The sequence below is a fragment of the Musa acuminata genome, chromosome BXJ2-11, assembly GCF_036884655.1.
Source record: "Musa acuminata AAA Group cultivar baxijiao chromosome BXJ2-11, Cavendish_Baxijiao_AAA, whole genome shotgun sequence".
Lineage (NCBI taxonomy): Eukaryota > Viridiplantae > Streptophyta > Magnoliopsida > Zingiberales > Musaceae > Musa > Musa acuminata.
Window position 1 is genome coordinate 581,563 of NC_088348.1, and position 18,921 is coordinate 600,483.

Consider the following 18,921-nt stretch of genomic DNA (forward strand, 5'->3'; position numbering starts at 1 on the left):
TGGGCAACACTTACATTCACTTACATTTTGTTTCTCAGCTGAACAGACTCAAAATAACATTCACTTACATTTAGAAACCCAAAATGCTCCAACAAGATAGACTTACTTCACCGATCAATTATTTTAACTTACCACCGACAAATTGATGATGAATCAATGACATTTGTTACCAGTGTCAACGCAACAAGAAAGTAACATAGGGCTTGAATACTCGATGATACTACCTCTGATGAATGACAACCTTCGAGCACAACAAAAGGAAGAAGAAGAAGAAGAAGAAGTAGAAGTTTAGGATTGATTATGTTGACTTATGTATGAAATCTAAAACCTTTAGTGTCCATTAATGAGCTATCAAGGTCTCGAAGCAGTGCAGGCCATCCAACTCCACTGCAAATCGGGCTGCCCTTCCACTGGCCTCCGAACTCTTCCTCGCCTTTCCTTCCTCCTCCTCCTCTCTCCTCTTCCCCATCGTCTTCCTCATGCTCTCTGTTTCTTGCTGCACTCCTCCCTCCTCCTGCTGCACACACACGGAAGAATTGCTTATCCTGCACTGTCTTGGCATTCACTATGAACAAAAAGCAAACACTGGAACAGCTACGAGTGTCGATCCAAGGCAAGCTCACCTTGTTGTTGCGGAAGCCAAAATAACTAAGAGCCATTGCTGAGACAGAGGAACCACCATCGACCCCACCCATCTGATGACCAACTGCTGTTCTATAGCTCAATGAAGACTACGTTCTTAATGTTATAAGGACCCGAAAGGGGTCACCATTGGTAATAAGGAGAGGGCATTGGATAAGCTTATCCGTGGCTTCTTGGGTGGGCCGACGCAAACAAGGCCACGTTACAAGGGGAAACTGACCTATTGAAAGGGTGCTTCCATGGCTGCTTCGCCTCATGTTGCTCTTCCTCGATTGCAAGTTGAGCCATATATAGTAGGCTTAGATTTACAGTGAGCAGATCCTGGTCGGATTCGATCTCGAATCGAACTCGATGTTGAAGCTGCTGCAAACTACACATGTCGATATATATAGAAAGACCAGAGGGGACCACCCTTCAGGCATTAAGGCCAACATTACAATAGGTCATTTCACACAATGAATGAATGAACAGCATCTGTCGAAATAGATGGGCTGTCTTTGGGAACTTAAGTAGAAACGGGTCGGCCCAATTATAACTCGGATTTGGGCACATAAATGGGCCTTGATGTTTGAAGCCCATTAATGACTAATACGAAACAAATCTCGCTCAGAAATCCAACGGTGCCGGGAGCAACGTTGAGAGTGATCAGAACCGCACAACCTAGGGCACACCAAAGCTACTATAAATATCGCACTCGCGATCGAGCTCCAAACCCTATCTACTGTCCCTTCGCTGCCACTTCGTCGCCGCCGGGATGGGGCGCGTGATCCGAGCTCAGAGGAAGGGAGCGGGTTCGGTGTTCCGGTCGCACACGCACCACCGCAAGGGGCCGGCGCGGTTCCGGAGCCTCGACTTCGGCGAGCGCAATGGGTACCTCAAGGGCGTGGTGACCGAGATCATCCACGACCCCGGCCGCGGCGCCCCTCTCGCCCGCGTCACCTTCCGTCATCCCTTCCGGTACAAGCTCCAGAAGGAGCTGTTTATCGCCGCCGAGGGCATATACACCGGCCAGTTCATCTACTGCGGTCGCAAGGCATCCCTCATGGTCGGCAACGTTCTCCCGCTTCGCTCCATCCCCGAGGGTGCTGTTGTTTGCAACGTCGAGCACCACGTCGGCGATCGCGGCGTCCTCGCCCGCGCCTCCGGCGATTACGCCATAGTCATCAGCCATAATCCTGACAATGGCACGTCGAGGTCCTACTTTGCCCCTTATCGATCCTTTTTTTAGTTCTTTGTTGTTTTGAGTTTCGGATCTGAAGCCCGAGGAAAAAGGAAATTTTTTTGTTTGATGATTCATGCTCTCGTTTGTGATTTTTCTGAATCAAATGATTAGGTCCATCAGCTTATTGTAATATTTCCAACTTGACCTTTATAATGGATTTCTGTTGTGTTGTTATTTGGTATTATACGGTGTCAAATAGGAAGTCGATAAAGTAGGACATTTAGGTTTTCGTTGATTAAGATATTCAGATTTGTAATCTGACATTCTGAATCCTTCTGATGCAGATAGAATTGTTTGTTCAAAATTTTCTTTTTGATCTTCTATTTTGTGGGTTGTGAATGTGGTTACAGTTAGGATAAGAGTAGTGTAGTTGTCTTTTGTGTAGCATGTTTTAATATGATGCGATTAGTCTTTTATGTATATGAAAACTAGAATTGCTTAGATTATGATGTCAATGCCTCTCAGCTTGTGATAAATTTCAGCAAAAAATAGTGAGAAAGCGGAAGTTTTAACTTAGACATATGGTGACAGAGGAAGGAAGGTAGGAGAGGCAAGGGATGTAGATCGGAAAGGGCTAGAGATACAGATGAAAATAAGTGCAAGTTAAATTACTAAGAGAATTTGGGACCTTTAAATAGAGAAAGAATGATTATTGCTTCAGAAACTTGTATAGAGATTTAAATGCAAATCTTTTAGTTGCTCTCGGTTCCTATTTTGGGGGGCTTATTTTGGTTCCTGGTTTAGCTTTGCTTCTTTGCAATTAGTTTTTCTTCAACTTTGATGTTCGCTTGACAAGGAGAGAAGCATATGAAATCAACTATATCACAACCTGTAATATTAAAATGAAGAAGTTTAGTTTGTTGGTTGGTTTAGAAAAAACTAGGCTTGAAAGTTATATAATTAAAGTATAGCCCGATCTTGACTTCACCTGCACTGTCTGGATAGATATGAAAAAAAGGAATAGGTATTGCATCTTGAACAAGTATAAAGGGGGTGATCTAAACATGGGCATAATTAGTTGTGTTTATTTAGCAGACATAAATTTCTTACTCTTGCTTGTCAATAGGGAAATGTAATTATAATGCTTGTGGTCTTCACATTCCATTTGTGCATGTATGTTTATTCAGTAAATGTGTACAGTAAAAATACCATTGTTAGCTGAAGCTGTTGCTGTTTTTATTTTTTGATGGGTTTTATTGCCATATTTATTCTTGAATCAGTTTCCCAGATTCTAACTGTCCGGCAGCAATGATCATTCCTTTATTCTTGAGTGTGCCATTTTTGCATCTGCTTTGCATATTATTTTTTGGACTTGAATGTAGGGCGATTTCCTTAGAAAATACATATATTTTGAGGATTGAAATGATTTTTCAATCGGTGACTCCTATTTTGCTTTTTGCCCAATAGCATCTTTGATTTTAACATATCCAAATTACCCCTGAAATTTTCCCACGTATTATAGTGTTTTGACATGTTACAATGTTTTTTTTGTGTTATACTTTGTTTTGATCACCATAATAAAAACACTATAAACCCTATTTGAAAACATTGTAAATGAGCCAAATAAAATCAAAACACTACTAACCATTTGATATATCATACTATGATATATAGTGTCATAATGGTCTACAAGGAATAATAATTAAAAAGCACAATATGATGTCACTTATAGCATGTTTCAATAACGTTTACAATGTTTTTCGTACCTTAATAAAAATGTTATAAATATCAAAGTTTGTCGTATCGCGGCATGCCGCTCGATACGAGCGGTAAGTACCAATCCAATAGGGGGTCGGTACATATTAGTTTGTCGAGACATCCTATTGTATCGTGTCTCAGTATGTTGGTACGTATCATATCGACGATAGATTGATACAACAGTGTAGATGGGTCAGACGGACCATGATAAATACTATTGAAAAACATTGTAAATGAGCCAAATGAAAACATTGTAACAGTCTAAAACTAGTAAAAAAATGGGTGAAAAGATTTGGCAGAAAAATTAAGGGATATTTTTAAATTAAGTGTATTGTTTGGGAAAAAACAAAAGAGAGGGTATTGATTGGGAAATACTTAACATGTGAGTATCGTTTGGGAAATTGCCCTTGAATATATATATATATATATATATATATAGCCTGGAGCTTACTGAAAGACTTGAGTGTTATGTTCTTTTTGCTCTGAATTTTTTGTAGGATCAAGCTTCCATCCGGAGCCAAGAAGATTGTCCCAAGTAATTGCCGCGCCATGATTGGGCAGGTTGCTGGTGGTGGGAGAACTGAGAAGCCAATGCTCAAGGCTGGCAATGCATACCACAAGTTCAGGGTGAAGAGGAACTGCTGGCCTAAGGTTCGTGGTGTGGCCATGAACCCTGTGGAGCATCCTCACGGAGGAGGAAATCACCAGCACATTGGCCATGCTTCCACTGTTCGCCGTGATGCTCCTCCTGGGCAGAAGGTTGGTCTTATTGCTGCAAGGAGGACCGGTCGTCTACGGGGACAGGCTGCTGCCACTGCTGCAAAGGCAGAGAAGACTTCTTAGTTTGCTAGCAATAACAAGCGTATGGTACCTACCTTGGTTTCATTTGAGAGTATAATGGTGGTGACTTTTGTTAATGTTGTGTTGGACCCTTCTGGTCTTTACTTTTAAATTTTGATCTGCTTCTTCGATTTGGATTTTGTGTTGTTGAAGTTGATAGAGTAATTGCCAGAACAGTTTTTTTTTTATATTAATCTTGTTCATGAATTGGCTACTTTGATTTACATATAAGATGTTGGTTGAATCACCAGGTTCATATGTTGGTTGAGTGACATTAACATTGCCACAAAGCTCCCTTCAATCTCCTTTTTATGTATGTTGTGGATATCCAAAGTTCATATGTTCAGGAACAAAATGTGTTTCTGACTTGGTTTCCTCCTCACCATTTAGGGGCGGGGCATATCTGATTAATAGTAGGTGGTTCTCTATAGATACAGGTTCTGAGCATTATTCGCTTCAGGAAATCCACATTGAAATTTCTATTTTATATATCAAAATAATTCATAAAATATGAGAATTAATCCGTTTTGTTATTAATGAACTGTGAGTGTGAAAATGGATGATCGAAATAATCAAAATTAATTAGTTATTCATTAAAGTTTAATTTGATTTAGGATGAGAATATATATATATAGATCTTGGAGATGTGGAACAAAAGTTGGTTTATTTGCGTGAATTAATACTCGATACAACCATAAATTTTTTACATGAAACTGTAAGATTTTGACTCAACAACCATTTATTCAATACATTTTTACAAATTTTGATATAATATTCAATTTATGGTATTTTACTATTCCTTTAGCTCGATATCTAATTCATTGGCTTCATATTAATTTTTGACCTTCTAATAATTAATTTTTTTATCCAAGTATTTTATATATTACTAATCTCAATAACATATTAATTTATCAAATTTATTAATTAATTTTATTATAAAAAAATGAGATTGAATGAGACTAGAGATATATCACAACAATATTATAAAGGGCTATTTTTAATTCATCCGTTTGGGGGAGGACTTTAGAAGATCACTGTGGGAAGATAATATTTCAGAAGCAAAAGCAATCAATTTCATTCTTAAAATGAAATTGTCTTCTTCGAGGCTTTCTTCTCTTTTCTTTTTCTCAATCGCCACTTCTTCCAAAGGCTACATGTAGATGGATAAAGCTCCTATTGGAGTTGAGGAAGACGATGCTGTCGATGGATGATAAAGAAGAAGTTGATCGATCTCTCAAGGTTAGTTGAAGGTTAGCTTCTTGATGTCTTCCTTGCTGACGAAGTTGTTGCAGGCCATTGGTGCTTCCTTGAGGTTGTGGAAACCTTGGTTTTATAGCTTTGGAGGAGAGGACTCTTTGCTCGGGTTGGACTCTCCTCGATTAGAGTCTCAACTCAACATTCAATACTGAGTGCAACTCTCCCTTTAATCTAAGTAGTCAAGCACAAATGAGTTCTTTGAGCTGATCGAATTTGAGTTTGGTTGGATCATATTAGCATCGAATCAGAGTTCATCTCAAACTCCAATTCAATTGAATTGAATTGAAATGTTTCTTAAACAAGAACCGAATCGAATCGAATTTGATATCGATGGGGACCGTCAAGGTTTAAATGGAAGAGATGATGGTAAAAATACCTTATTGAGATTGAAATGATACATAAGTATTTAATGAACATATTACCTTTAACTTAGGTTTAAACTCTAAGATGTATGTATGTATGTATTCAACATTTCAGAGGCAAATATGTAATTTTAGAAAAGAAATAAAAGATAACATGGTCTCGGTCGACCACAAACACGAATTGGGAACCGTTTTCTGACCGACGCATTTAGGGCTTTCGGCCAATTGCGATCGCTTGCCGTCGCTCCTTCTTCCAACTCCGACCCATCTCTCTCTCTCTCTCTCTCTCTCTCTGCTACATTTATCGGAGCTCGTCATGGCGATTCCAGGCCCTTACTCCGGAGTCAGCACCCTCGCCTTCGTACGTCTCCTTCTCTTTCTCTATTTCGCTCTATTTCCTTTTTCTCTGATCACCTATTCGAATTTGGTAGGTGGCTCGCACCTCGGCTTTCGCCTTCGGCCTTGTCTATGGTAGCATTAAGCTTTCCTATCTCCGGGTATTTGTACTAGATCTCTCTTTCCCCTCTGATCTTTGCTCTTTCGATGTGCATTTAGCTCCTACATTTGGCGCTGGTCACCGATTGTTTGTGGTATCAGATCCTGTTGCTTTATCCGGCTGATCTGCTTTCTCCGTGTGTGAAGGCTGATATCTATGATTCTGTGTCTCTTGATTTAGCGTACAGGACTTGTAGTGAGTGGGTCTGATGTAGCTTGGAGTCAGGGTTTAAATGAATCAATACATCAAAAACTCGTCTGATCCATGACAAGTTTGATATCTTTTGTAAAGTTGAATGCAAACATTGGATCATAGGTCATAGTGCTATACCAAAATTCCAATGTTTTAAGGGTTAAAAAAAGTTCAATATTTGCTTAATACATATTTACTAGTAAATTCTGAAACTGTGATGCTTGTGACATCCCGATTTAGCCTGACATTGGAAGTGGGAGGTTGATTATGGTTAATACACAGGGCTAGATGGATATCTTACGATTATCTTGAACTTGAGAATTTTGTGCCATCCAATATTGGACCTATCAAATTAATGTTTGGGTCTTTGCCCATTGAGCTGTGTGGTAGTGACACCTATTCTTGGTTATTTGAGATAGTGACTCATTGGCAGATTTTTTATTCTTTTTTTTTTGTTTCTACCACTTTGTGAAAATTTCTATTTCTTGATCCCTTCCCTTTGGATTGTCCTTATGTTGTATGATGCTTGTTGCATAACATTTATGGTTAAAGTATATGACCTGTGGCATTTTGTGAAGTAATATTTACATGCAATGCTTCACTTCAAAATTTGTGCAGCCACATGCTTTATTAAGGAGAGTGTACCTGTGAAAGATGCCACTTAAAATCTTCAACATTGTCAGCCATTTAGTGTTTTCTATTGCTTTGCTCTGGGGAGGGATGAATTGGAATATCTGATCTTATAGTGTCGAGTGTTGCTTGTAAGCTAGTTTCGTTAAGTGATATTCCTTAAATTAAAAGAAAAGGCAGGGTTACTTCATTAACTTTTAGAATATCCATTTTCATAAAATGTGATCCTCGGTGGTAATGACTGATGTGTTTGATAATCATAATCATAATCATAATAGATGCCCTTGATCTTTTCTCTTTTCTTTGTTACGAAGACAAGCCAGAGCTGGTTGTTCTTATCGAAGATATTTTGTAGAGCTTGTTTAAAGATGCATAAAAGATAACACATGTTGAATCTTTTTTGTGTGTTTTATTCATATCTAATATCATTTTCCATTTGTTATGTAGACTAAAGCAAAGTCTCACAAGAAGGCTGATGCTAAAGGCCACCACTGAGGACAAGGATGTGTCCTGCTGTGGTTCCTGTTGATGGGTGTCCTTGAATCTTAATTGGCTTAAATTTTTGTTATTGTGAATCTCTCTGCAATCTGGTTCATGGTTTTCTTAGTCACTGAGACCACAATCAATGTACCAGAAAAGGGAATGCCCTTTCGATTTTTGTCTGCAATAATCCATCTCTAGCTGTGTCGGGTACCAGTCTGGTACTAGTTTTGGTTTGCGTGCTACATGCTTCTACTTCATGTTAACATCTGACGACAGCTCTTCCTGGTGTTCAGATCAAATACCTGCACAGGTAAACATTATTAATGTTCTTATCGTTGATGCTTGTTTTAGCTAATTGGAACATTGTGCTTCCATCCATACTGTTGATGCTTGTCTAGGATGAAGTGGTGTGAAACCTCCCAACTAGATTTCTCAATAGAAACGCCTTCACAAGGATTAGTTGATTGAGAGCTTCGATGATTGTTTTGATAAAGAAGTCATCGTCATCAGCTGGACATAGTTTCTTTTAACTATACTCCGACACTCACAATCAATAGCTAATTTCTTTCAGTGTATTAATTATTTGACAGTTTTTAAGGTACCCTACCCTAGTGCTAGGGATTTATGATCGCATGGGTCACCCCTGCAGCTAAGACGTGGCAAGGAATTCCTATCCCTAAGGTTCCCTGAGCAGCTAGAAAACCCTGATCGTCAGCTTGTCTCATGCGATCATAAATCTCTAGTACTAGGGTCTCTTAGGCGGCTAGGATTAGGAATCCCTATCCCTAAGGTCCCCTTTGCAACCAGAACACCCTGATCGTCAGCTTGTCCCATGCGATCATGAATTCCTAGCATTGGGATCTCCTAGGCGGCTAGGGTCAGAAATCCCTATCCCTGAACACCCTGATCGTCAACTTGTCCCATGCGATCATGAATTCCTAGCATTAGGATCTCCTAGGTGGTTAGGGTCAGGAATCCCTATCCCTAAGGGTCCTCTCTGCGGCAAGAAAACCTTGATCGTCAGCTTGTCCCATGCGACCATGAATCCCTAATACTAGGGTCTCCTTAGCGGTTAGGGTTAGGAATCTCTATACCTAAGGTTCCCTTTACAGTCAGAAAACCCTGATTATCAACTTGTCTCATGCGACCATGAATCCCTAGCACTAGGGTCTCTTAGGCGGCTAGGGTCAAGAATCCATATCCCTAAGGTCCTCTCTGTCGCCGACCATAAATCCCTAGTGCCTATCGTATTGATTCGTTACTAAATTTTGAACCGACTTCAGGTCCAACCCGGATCCGGACCGTTTCGCGTGTAACCGCTCCACGTCTGATCCAAATGTCTTAAGATAGTGATACCTGAATGCGACCCGATACTCGCATAATATGATATGATATCGTGGCGGTTAGCCGGCGGCGGACTTCACGTTTATAACCACCGCCAGTGCTCATTGGTGTCCATAAATAACAAAAAGCCACGGCTCCGGCTCCGATGGGCGCCTCCGAATCTGTTCCCCGCAAACCGCACCAGGTTACTCTTCCCCCTTCGCCCCCTCTCCTCCTCTCTGGCGGAAACCTCGTCCCCTTCTCCATTCGTGCGATTGATCTCGTTTTTGTTGTTTCTTTAATCTCGTTTGTAGCCGATCGATGAGATCACCACCGTCTCCGAGAGGATCGAGGGCGTCGATCCCCTTCTGGAGCGTATCAAGTCCCTCAGTATGGTAAGTCCGCGCTCTCTCCCGGACTTCTCCTCCTTTTCCTCCTCTTCCGATTTCTTACCTTCCTTCGATCGATCGATCTGTTTTACTGTCGATGCTGTTGGCAGGCGACGCCGCTGCTGAACTCGCTGCCTCCTTCCGAGACCAGCATATCCGACATTCTTGTCAGGAAACCCTCCTCATCCTCCTCGATTCAAGGTGAGCCTTTCTTGTGCTTGAAATGTTCGACATAAGTTCCTAGTTTATTCCAGATAAAACATCATGATTTGCTACAAATTTAGCTCTCTGAATGCACGAGTAGCTTTCATTAATGTAGCTGCACTTGGACCAAGATTTGAGTAGTTGACATTGTAGTATTTGTGTCTAGAATTGTTATTTTTAGATGCTCATGGAATGAATCTCTCGATAATAGGTAATTTGAATCCGAAGGTTTTGTTGGAGCTCTTCTCTATGTATCGTGAGTGGCAGGAAGGGAAGGTCAAGAATATATGTGGAAAGCAGGTGCCATCGTTTAATTACATCTGAGGATAGTAGTACTACTTAACATCTTAATGTTGTCTCTGGGGATACTTCTCAAATAGCATTATTTTAAAAGCTGTCACTAATTTAGACCTGCCAATGTACTACCGATGACATAGATAGATTTGTCTAAGATAGTTCCCTGCACAAAGAATTAGGAGCACAACATCCGAATACCTGGAGTGAAAAGATCATGAACATCTGGGGTTTCTTCACCTGTGCATCAAACTGGAACAAGATACTGTTGCTAATGCATGAGTTTCATGAAATACTTTTTAGCAATTTTAATTGATAACAATAAGAATTATTCACCTTCATATAGATATTTCTGAAGCACATTTATATAAAAATGAGTCTAGGCGTCACAAAATATTTGTCTTTTTTTCCTTTTTCTTATAAATTGCAGTTATGCTTTTGATTTAGATATATTTGACTGGCAACTGCAAAGAAATTAAACTTCAGTTTTACCATGTGCCATAGACTTGCAAGTGGTTTTACACATGCACGAGCCCTGAAGGATTGCATGTCGCCATTTTTGGATCTAGAAAAACCAAATCAACATACTCATATTTTGGCGAAACACTTTTTGTTGCCAGTCTATCTAATTTTGTACTTTATGAGTCATGACCCGAAATATGAATAGGATAAATTGATGCCCCTACTAAATAAGCCAATTTACCATGACAATGCAGTTTAGCTCAAGAACTCCATTCTATATATGATTAAAAAAAGACCTACATGATGTGTTCCTTATCGACATACTGACATATGGTACAATGAGATATATCGATAAATCGGCATGTATCGCTCATTTTGGGTGGTACACCATGGTATAACAAACTTTGTGTCATATAAGTAGTCAATTGATTGACAACTCATAAAAATTAATATTAGTATGCTCGTTCAAAGTAAATCTAATTTAACATCATTCTAATTGCATACTTCAATTACAATTTTTTGGCATATAGGATAATTTACGAAATGATTCTTGTCATTTCTGGGTAAGGGAATGAAATAGTGGTTTAAAATTCAATCATGTGCATGAACACGAAATGTTTCGTGAACAAAAATTGTGTGGCATGGGCTTGTTAAATCAACAAACTTGAAGTCCTTAATGTATATTTTTGGTAGTGTCTGAAACCATTACAACAACAATTGCAAGTCCCCTGCAAACACAGTCTGGTTTTGGACGTAACAAAAAGGTTTTTCAGAGATGGATTGCACATTTGGTTTGTTTGGAGAATTTCTCTAGTACCTTTGTCTCATATTTCTTTGCTCGACTTGGATTTTCTCTCTTGTTTCTCTGTTGTGTGTGTAGTATGACCATAATAACTTCATGATATAGCCATAATGATGTATCAAGGGGTATATATTTCTTCGTGTTCATTTGAGATTTGTTCATGACTAAGCCTGGTGATACAATGAAAGATGTTTGAGTTTCCGGCAAATATGACATACTACAGGAAGAGATAGATAGCAAGATAGAAACTGCAGATGCTCTGGCTGTTAAGCTTCTTCAGCGTTTCAATTATTCAGTTTCAGCTATGAGATCGACTGCTCACGGTCTCGCCGAAGGTTACTCGCCCAACTTGTCTGATTATCTCATCCAAGAAAATTTACCAGATTCTATGATTACCGATCTATTACTTGTATGTCTTTCTTTATTGCGAAAGGAAAAGCACCATGTCTAGTTGATAATCTACAAAAACACCAGTCTTTTCCAAGACCAGAAAAGAGGGACTGTTTTTGTTACTGATGTTTTAAGCGAACATTGCAGTGCAGCATTTACAGGTAGAAGTTGGCGAACTTAAAGGCAGACTTACGGAGGTGATAAGCAATTGTGATGCATTATGCAAGAGAATTGCGGCAGAAGGAGCAGAGTCGAGTCACTTGGCTCATCTGTGAATTCGACGTTCTCAGCCAACAATATGGAGAGGTACGGTCCGTTCAACACACGTGTGGTTTGAACAACAAAGCCCACGAATAATAGATAAGCTGTAGTTAGCATCGAAATTTGTAAAGGCAAACTGAATCCCTTTCTCCATCATGCACATCTGTTTTTGAAGAACTGTACCGTCCGTCATCTGCATCAATAAAAGTCATTCTTATAATATGACTTTATAAAAGAATCTAGGAACATAAATATGAAATATTTCTTTTTGGACTCTGTTATTAACGTTAATAAGTTTCTTTGCTCTTTGAGGATGCAACGGATCCCCAACCCTGAAGCGATGGACATCAACTCTGATCCAATGACAACCTGGTCCTCGTTCCCAACACCCATCAACAACAGCCTGCCAAAGCTGCGACGACGGACGTTGCTCCACCCAGCAGCTTCACTTCGCCTTCAGCTAGCATCAACTAGAAAAGCTCCAGTGCTATTCCAGGTGATGACAATCCGTTTTAGCATTCTGTCGGCCTAAGCAACCACATTTCACACACGTCCACCACCAATGCACTCCCTCCCCAGTACTACATCTGAATATAATGCGTGGTGCAGCCAAGTTCACATTTACTATGATGCAGCTGCAAGGCCATAACGCACGTATCCACTTGTTTGACAAAACCGAATCATACAAAGCAACCCCAAATCATGCTTAATAACAGCAAAAGTATATAATCCATAGTACCATCAAGTAGTACTCCAGTAAAAACCAAATGAAACACTCATCATGCTCCTCTTTTTTTTTTGTGTGGAATGGAAGAGAGAGCATAGAAAACAAAAAAAGTACCATCACAACTTCAATACTAATGTCATTTATGTTGTGGATCTTCATAATCCAGAATCAAATCTGAAGTTTTTAAGTTTTCCTCGTTAAACAACTGGTCATCAACTGGTTCTCAGGATAATATGGACACCACTGTCGGTATCCACGATGCCACTAAGCTCGCCCACTTTGAGTGCATAGGTAGCTTCTTCAAAGGGCTTCTGCATCTGTCCCCGCCCAAAACTACCTGCAGTATTTAGAGAATAATTGAGGTCAATGCAGGCAGGTAACACCATTTATGGGATGTTAACAGATGAATTATGTATGCAATCTTATCCTCGAACATGGGAAAACAATCAATACAGCACCCAGGTTGCAACAAACAAATCCTATGGTTGCACCATGGAGTACGCATGTTCAGAAACATACTACTAGTTGTTAAAGTTTTGGCTTAAATACTAATGTGTTACAATTAAAGGTTTAATAAGACAAGAAAATATATGATTAACTATCTCATCCCTTTTACTCATAAATGTATGTTTACCAAGCTGTGAAAGCATACTGTCCTATACTCTGATACCAATCAAATCTTCCTTATCCATCACTTTATTGTGCTCACAAGAAACTTAATTAAAATCAGAACTTCATAACTTATCTATTTTACTAACATGCATCCATATAGTTACGATTAAATATAATCACCAATTCTGTAAGAAGCTAGTACAACTACATGTCCTCACTTCAACTTGATCCATATTGAGAGCTAACTACTGGAAGCTTTTTCCAAATCAGCTCTGACTGCTTCCAGCAACATTATAATGTCATATCCTCTCAAGACACCATCTACACTTTTTGTTGAATGACAGTGTAAACATAAAACTCTCTGGATGAGGCATACACAACTTTCATGGCATTCTAAAAAAAAAAACAAAGACTAGATCAAGATGGAAAACAACATACAGCATCACTTTCTGGTAATTCATTGAGAAAACATTGCATGATCAGCTTTACAGAAAGTTGAATAAACTATCATACCCACTCAAAGCCATAAGAATTTCTGATTGTTTCACCAAGCCCAAAACATTCAACTGCAGGGAAAGCTTGAGACCTTCATATTTAAATTTGCAGGCAACTAGATATGTTTTGATGTCTAGCAGCTATTTCTCATGGATATTTTTAGATCCATGGTCTGAAGTTGTTTCTTTAAAGTCAATCACTTATCCAAAAACCATTAAAATATAGGCTTTCTAAGTTTTTGCAATCTTACTTAGTAGTTGAACAGAGGTTTGCAACGATAACAAATGGACCGAATAAGCATCGACAAGGCTCTAATGAAAAGCTTCAGCTTCCCCAAGTCTTATCTCATCAATCCTTCAACAGTTGGTCCACATGATGATTTTGAAGGCTAGAGTCCTAAGACAATCAGCAAAGCAAGATGAACCAACTATTTTCACCTAACTGAAGTAGAAAACTTGTAGAAATAAATTGGATTCAATATTCTTCTGTATCAAATTAAACATAGTGGTGATACAGTGAAAACTTTATATGTATCAAGAAATATCCATGTTTTTGTTCTTTTTCATATAGAGGTAAGAATGTAGCATCCCAAGTTTTGGCTAACACTGTTTGTTAAATGTGAATGAGCAACTACAAGAGTCATACAGCAAACTAGGTTTAGTTTAGACTTACTGTGTTCCTGTACTTGTTCTCTTATTGTGTTATTTGCCTTTTGACTTACCTCATGTAATGCACATTAGCCCTAGTTCTATCAGAGTAGGAGCTAGCTTATTTAGAGACTAAGAATCAGTAGAAGCATCAAACTGATACTAGAGGACTGTCAATGTTGTACACCAAACAGATGCTAGACCCACACTAACCTAAAGCATCAAGTTAAACCTAACTCAGGATAATTTAAATACAGAATAGTACAAAATATATAAGAGTGATCACTGGACACTAAAAGAATTCTTTTATCTAAAATATGCAAGCATTATGACAAGTTGCTTCGAACAAAGTACCACCAAGTCAACGAGAACATATTACAACATGTTTGTTGTAGGGAAATCTTAGGACAACATCACATGCGCAACAGAAAAACATAAAGAAAAATCCTAGATTTCCACAAAAAGGTTTCATAATCGTGCGGAGATTGGTGCGCAAAAGCCGCAAAATCGAAAACTGCACGTATAAGAAAGATGTGTTACCTAGAGAGATCGTATATCCCTGATATGAGAGGATGAAGAAGGTCAGGTGTCATCCTTTCTAGCGGTGATCCACACAGCAGGGACTGCAAAGCTACTCCTCAAATCGCTATCCAGATCTTCACACACCTCAAATAGGGGCTGCTGGTTGAGGAGGAGAATAAGAGGCGACAACCAAAAAGGCCTAGCCTATGGCCCTTTAGTTTTCTCCTATTTATAGAGGTCCCCTATCAACTTAACCCTAATGGATCTTGCCCTATTGGGTACTGAATCTCCATCCAACCACCCAAGTCTCTTACATTAGTGAGTCTCTACCGAATAATCTCTCATTTGCTCTTATTAGATCTTATATAAAAGATATAATAATTCAGGGGTTTATTGGATATCCAATTAAGATAGAAGCTCTAACGGATATCTCATATCCGAACATCTACTCGTCGCAACACCTACCATATGTGTGTGACTATCTAGGCTCAACATCAAGCTGATCGTGAGTCATACCTGTCAGAATTCTTTCTGGCTCAATGAATTATTATATAATTTACTCAACTCATCGACTGCGAATATATTATGCTACTACGCCAGTCTCTAGACAATACAAAAGAATACAATCCTTTGGATCTATCTGTCCTTAGTTACCATGTACCTATAATCCCTCATCCATCTAATACTTCAAAGATCGTATACCGAGCATGGTGTTGTCAGGCTCATACGGTTTCAACTTGAATCTCGCTCTAATCGGATTCTCCTAGAGAACTCTTTCTCTTTCAATCCAAATGACCTTGATCAGGGATTTGTTTGAGCAAGAACACATGGGATATTCCTCTTATGATACCGAGAGTGGATGATCCTTTATCGATACTCAATAGTACTCATAAGATTTCTCGATAACCGATTGTGCAAGATCTTGAACTTCCAGACCTATAAGTCCGGTATTAAAGAGTAAAGTACTCATACAGGACATCCTTCGTATCTCGAGTCTGAGGACCAAATGCACCGCTAGGACGATAAAATCATTGTCTGACAATTAGGTATCATCAACCATCTAACATTCCGTAAACGGATCAATCAGTGAACTCATTCTTCAATGAGCACCTATACTGTATCCCTAGTGTCTCTGCACGAACAGCTATGAGATCAGCTACTTCCATCATATGGACGGGTATACAGTACATCAGTCTGTCCGATTATCTCGATGTCCCTATCGAGTAACATATTATCAGGATTATTTAGGATCTATGTTTAAAGATGAATTGATCTTATTATCATGATCCGATTCTCATTTCACATATCTATAGACATAACAAAGTATATGCAACAAGTAATATAAAATGAGAAAAGACTATAATAATAATAAACAAAAAGAGTACGTATTCACGTGATTGACTTGCTGCTCTTGACTAGTATTAGCTCTATTGCATGTCTCATAAAAATTTGTTACTTCTGGTACTTAATCAAAGAAAAAAAAAATAGTTTTAAGCTTGTGTGAGTCCAGTGATCCTATTCAATGATAACAACATGCCTTAACTAATACTACAATAAAATACCAAAATATTAATGGTCTTCTTTTCCACTCAAAGATCATTTAATTTATCTTGAACTTGGATCCATCTCCTACCATAATATACTATTTTAAATAACATCCACAGCATACCCAATGCGCTGATTTTTTAACTGATCTAAAGATTCCACCCTATACTCATCAAATTCCTACAATCCATGACATTAAATCTTATAAAAGACCCATTTTTACCAGATCGCAATACGCACAAATCAGACATGCTGGTAACATCATAGATGAATTTAAATAAGGAAAGATAAAAAATCAAAGGATCGAAAGATTGGTGCATAATATCAAACAGAACACATCGAAGAAGATATTTAACGTAATAGATCAAACATCTCACTGTCGTCATGGGAACGCGAGAGAGGCAGAACAATCAACGCGGGACAAACCAACAAATCGAGGAAGAAAGGGAAAAACGAATCCAGAAACGTAACCCTAGAAAGGGAAAGATGGAGGTGGGAAAATGAACTGACCGAGATCGCCGCCGCGCTTGGCGGAGCTGCAGTCGGAGTGGAGGACGGCGACGTCCTGGAAGCGGGCCTTTCCGGAGTCGATGTCGTCGCGGAGGGTGAGGAGCTGGCGTACGGCGGCGTCGCGAGTGGTGGCAGAGATGACGCGACCGTCGGGATCCTTCCACGAGGCCTTGCGCCGAGAACCCTCGTGCTTGATCAGTATGTGCGATGCCCTCACCTGCTCCGCAGCCATCTTCTTCTCGCTTCCCCGCCTCTCCTCCTTGAGCGCGGCTTCAGACGGGATTAAGAGGCGAGGGGTAAAACCGGCGATTTAATATATATATATATATATATGTATATATATTAACCGAGCCCTCGTTATAAACGTCTCGTAATTTGATTTGGATTCGTTTATGGAAGAACCTGACCCCGTTGGTAGATCTTTCTTTCTCCACTTAATCTATCCCACATCGCCTGTGGCGGAAACTAGACGCGATCTCGTATTTGGAGATTTCTTGCACATAGCTTAAGCAATGCAACATCGATGTTCATATTGTCATCCGATTGATGGAGGGTAAGCTCCGCTCCCCACCCGATTGTAGTATTACCCCCTCTTCCACTACTTCAATACCACGAAGGTCCACGGCTCCTCTCGATCCAGCCGTGGATCGCGTGATCTGCTTTCTCTTTCCCCTTATCCTTCGTCACATGCGGCTCTGCTCTAATTCGTGGGAGAAGCAACGCTGTAATCGGGTCTCTGCAACGTCCCAGAGACCACGACGGTGCAGGGTCGTAGAGGATTGCGTGCGCGCGTGAAGAACTTGGACTTGATGTCGTTGCACGCGAAGGACCGGCAGAGAGCCAAAAGGACACCGGCGACGAAGGTGATGATGCCCTCAAATTCGAATTATAACTTAGATTATCTTGGTTCATTTACATGGAGAATGTAAACAGATATGATGATGACCGCATTGACTGGTTGACAAAACATGTTAACATCAGCCATAGACCACATAGGATGAAGATTTGCAGAACACACTCTGTAGTAGTGAAACAGTGATCGATGATGGCATGGCAGACCACTGGAACTTCCAAACAACTTCTTCACAGAAACTGTAGCTTATGACAACAATCTAATAACAAGAGTAGAGCAAAAAGTAGCTTAACTCTACTATCATGCAAAAGCATATCACTAGTCGCGCGAATTAGTTCCACAAAAGAATTAACAGGTATTCTGCCATAATTGTCTCAGCAATAAATTTCACAGATTTAAGACAATCAGGCCATTCCAAAGCAATCAATCCATATGTGAAATGCAGGATTACATTAATTTTTTGCAGCAGCTACATACATACATATGGTGTCTACCAGAAACACAATTGCTAGTTTCACCATAGGAATGGGATGCACTCACCAGTGCTAGTTGCTGGACATAACAACTGTGAGGGGAATGAATATGCAGAACAAGGACATCTTTTTTTGTAATCATATAATCAATTACAATTTATTCTGGAATGAATTTCGTTGACTAATTTGCATATTATCTCTGGTTCTTTAAATTGCCATCATCATCATATCCGACAATCAAAAACTATATGGAGTTGCATGCAAATTTATCAAGCAGAGATAAAAAGAAGAGGAACGGATCTGCGCATCCGCTCCGGGTTATCGAGGAACGAAACACTCGGACCGGCAAACATGTAAAAATGCACTTACTACATTTTGACACAATTATATAGAGTTGGCTGACGATTTCTTTAATCTATAGGCCAAGAATATGAAAAAACAAAAATCCGAAAAGGCTAGACAAAATAATCCCATTGTTGAACAGTATACGGTCTTTTGCCTCGTTCCTGTTCAAGATGCAACTAAAGGAAGAGGCTACATCAACTAGCTGACAGAATCTAGTCGATGCCATACAGACTGACACACAAGAA

General features: G+C 39.5%; 3 protein-coding genes and 1 long non-coding RNA gene across 7 annotated transcripts; 2 read left to right on the top strand and 2 right to left on the bottom strand.

Annotated features, from left to right (window-relative positions):
- Positions 1–84: 84 nt before the first annotated feature.
- LOC135627671 (uncharacterized) lies at positions 85–977 on the bottom strand. The gene is made up of 2 exons (XR_010492667.1): positions 624–977; positions 85–517 (listed from the first exon to the last, which is right to left on the bottom strand). It is a non-coding gene; the product is annotated as an uncharacterized LOC135627671 (long non-coding RNA).
- A 337-nt stretch (positions 978–1,314) lies between these two features.
- On the top strand, positions 1,315–4,590 carry LOC135627672 (large ribosomal subunit protein uL2-like). The gene is made up of 2 exons (XM_065133832.1): positions 1,315–1,836; positions 4,060–4,590. Exons 1-2 carry the CDS (start codon positions 1,397–1,399, stop codon positions 4,403–4,405), a joined length of 786 nt encoding a protein of 261 aa, XP_064989904.1. The 5' UTR covers positions 1,315–1,396; the 3' UTR covers positions 4,406–4,590.
- A 1,600-nt stretch (positions 4,591–6,190) lies between these two features.
- On the top strand, positions 6,191–12,484 carry LOC135627674 (uncharacterized). 4 transcript variants are annotated; one of them, XM_065133837.1, is made up of 9 exons: positions 6,191–6,382; positions 6,453–6,518; positions 7,787–9,350; positions 9,460–9,540; positions 9,645–9,735; positions 9,950–10,038; positions 11,520–11,631; positions 11,834–11,992; positions 12,243–12,484. In XM_065133837.1, exons 3-8 carry the CDS (start codon positions 9,312–9,314, stop codon positions 11,959–11,961), a joined length of 540 nt encoding a protein of 179 aa, XP_064989909.1. In that variant the 5' UTR covers positions 6,191–6,382; positions 6,453–6,518; positions 7,787–9,311; the 3' UTR covers positions 11,962–11,992; positions 12,243–12,484. The 4 variants fall into 4 exon arrangements, with proteins under 4 accessions (XP_064989909.1, XP_064989908.1, XP_064989907.1 ...); XM_065133836.1 differs by having other exon boundaries at positions 12,260–12,484; XM_065133835.1 differs by lacking the exon at positions 12,243–12,484 and having other exon boundaries at positions 11,834–12,223.
- A 146-nt stretch (positions 12,485–12,630) lies between these two features.
- On the bottom strand, positions 12,631–17,366 carry LOC135627675 (peptidyl-prolyl cis-trans isomerase Pin1-like). Its single transcript, XM_065133839.1, has 2 exons — positions 17,006–17,366; positions 12,631–13,011 (listed from the first exon to the last, which is right to left on the bottom strand). The coding sequence occupies exons 1-2, from the start codon at positions 17,235–17,237 to the stop codon at positions 12,887–12,889; spliced, it is 357 nt and encodes a 118-aa protein (XP_064989911.1). The 5' UTR covers positions 17,238–17,366; the 3' UTR covers positions 12,631–12,886.
- Positions 17,367–18,921: the final 1,555 nt, after the last annotated feature.

Coding starts and splice junctions, on each gene's coding strand:
- LOC135627675 (XM_065133839.1), bottom strand. CDS start 17,237: ATGGCTGCGGAGCAGGTGAGGGCATCGCACATACTGATCAAGCACGAG. Junction 13,012..17,005: donor CAAGCGCGGCGGCGATCTCG/GTCAGTTCATTT, acceptor TAAATACTGCAG/GTAGTTTTGGGCGGGGACAG.
- LOC135627674 (XM_065133837.1), top strand. CDS start 9,312: ATGGGCGCCTCCGAATCTGTTCCCCGCAAACCGCACCAG. Junction 9,736..9,949: donor CTCATCCTCCTCGATTCAAG/GTGAGCCTTTCT, acceptor TCTCGATAATAG/GTAATTTGAATCCGAAGGTT. Junction 11,632..11,833: donor TGCTCACGGTCTCGCCGAAG/GTTACTCGCCCA, acceptor CGAACATTGCAG/TGCAGCATTTACAGGTAGAA.
- LOC135627672 (XM_065133832.1), top strand. CDS start 1,397: ATGGGGCGCGTGATCCGAGCTCAGAGGAAGGGAGCGGGTTCGGTGTTC. Junction 1,837..4,059: donor CCTGACAATGGCACGTCGAG/GTCCTACTTTGC, acceptor AATTTTTTGTAG/GATCAAGCTTCCATCCGGAG.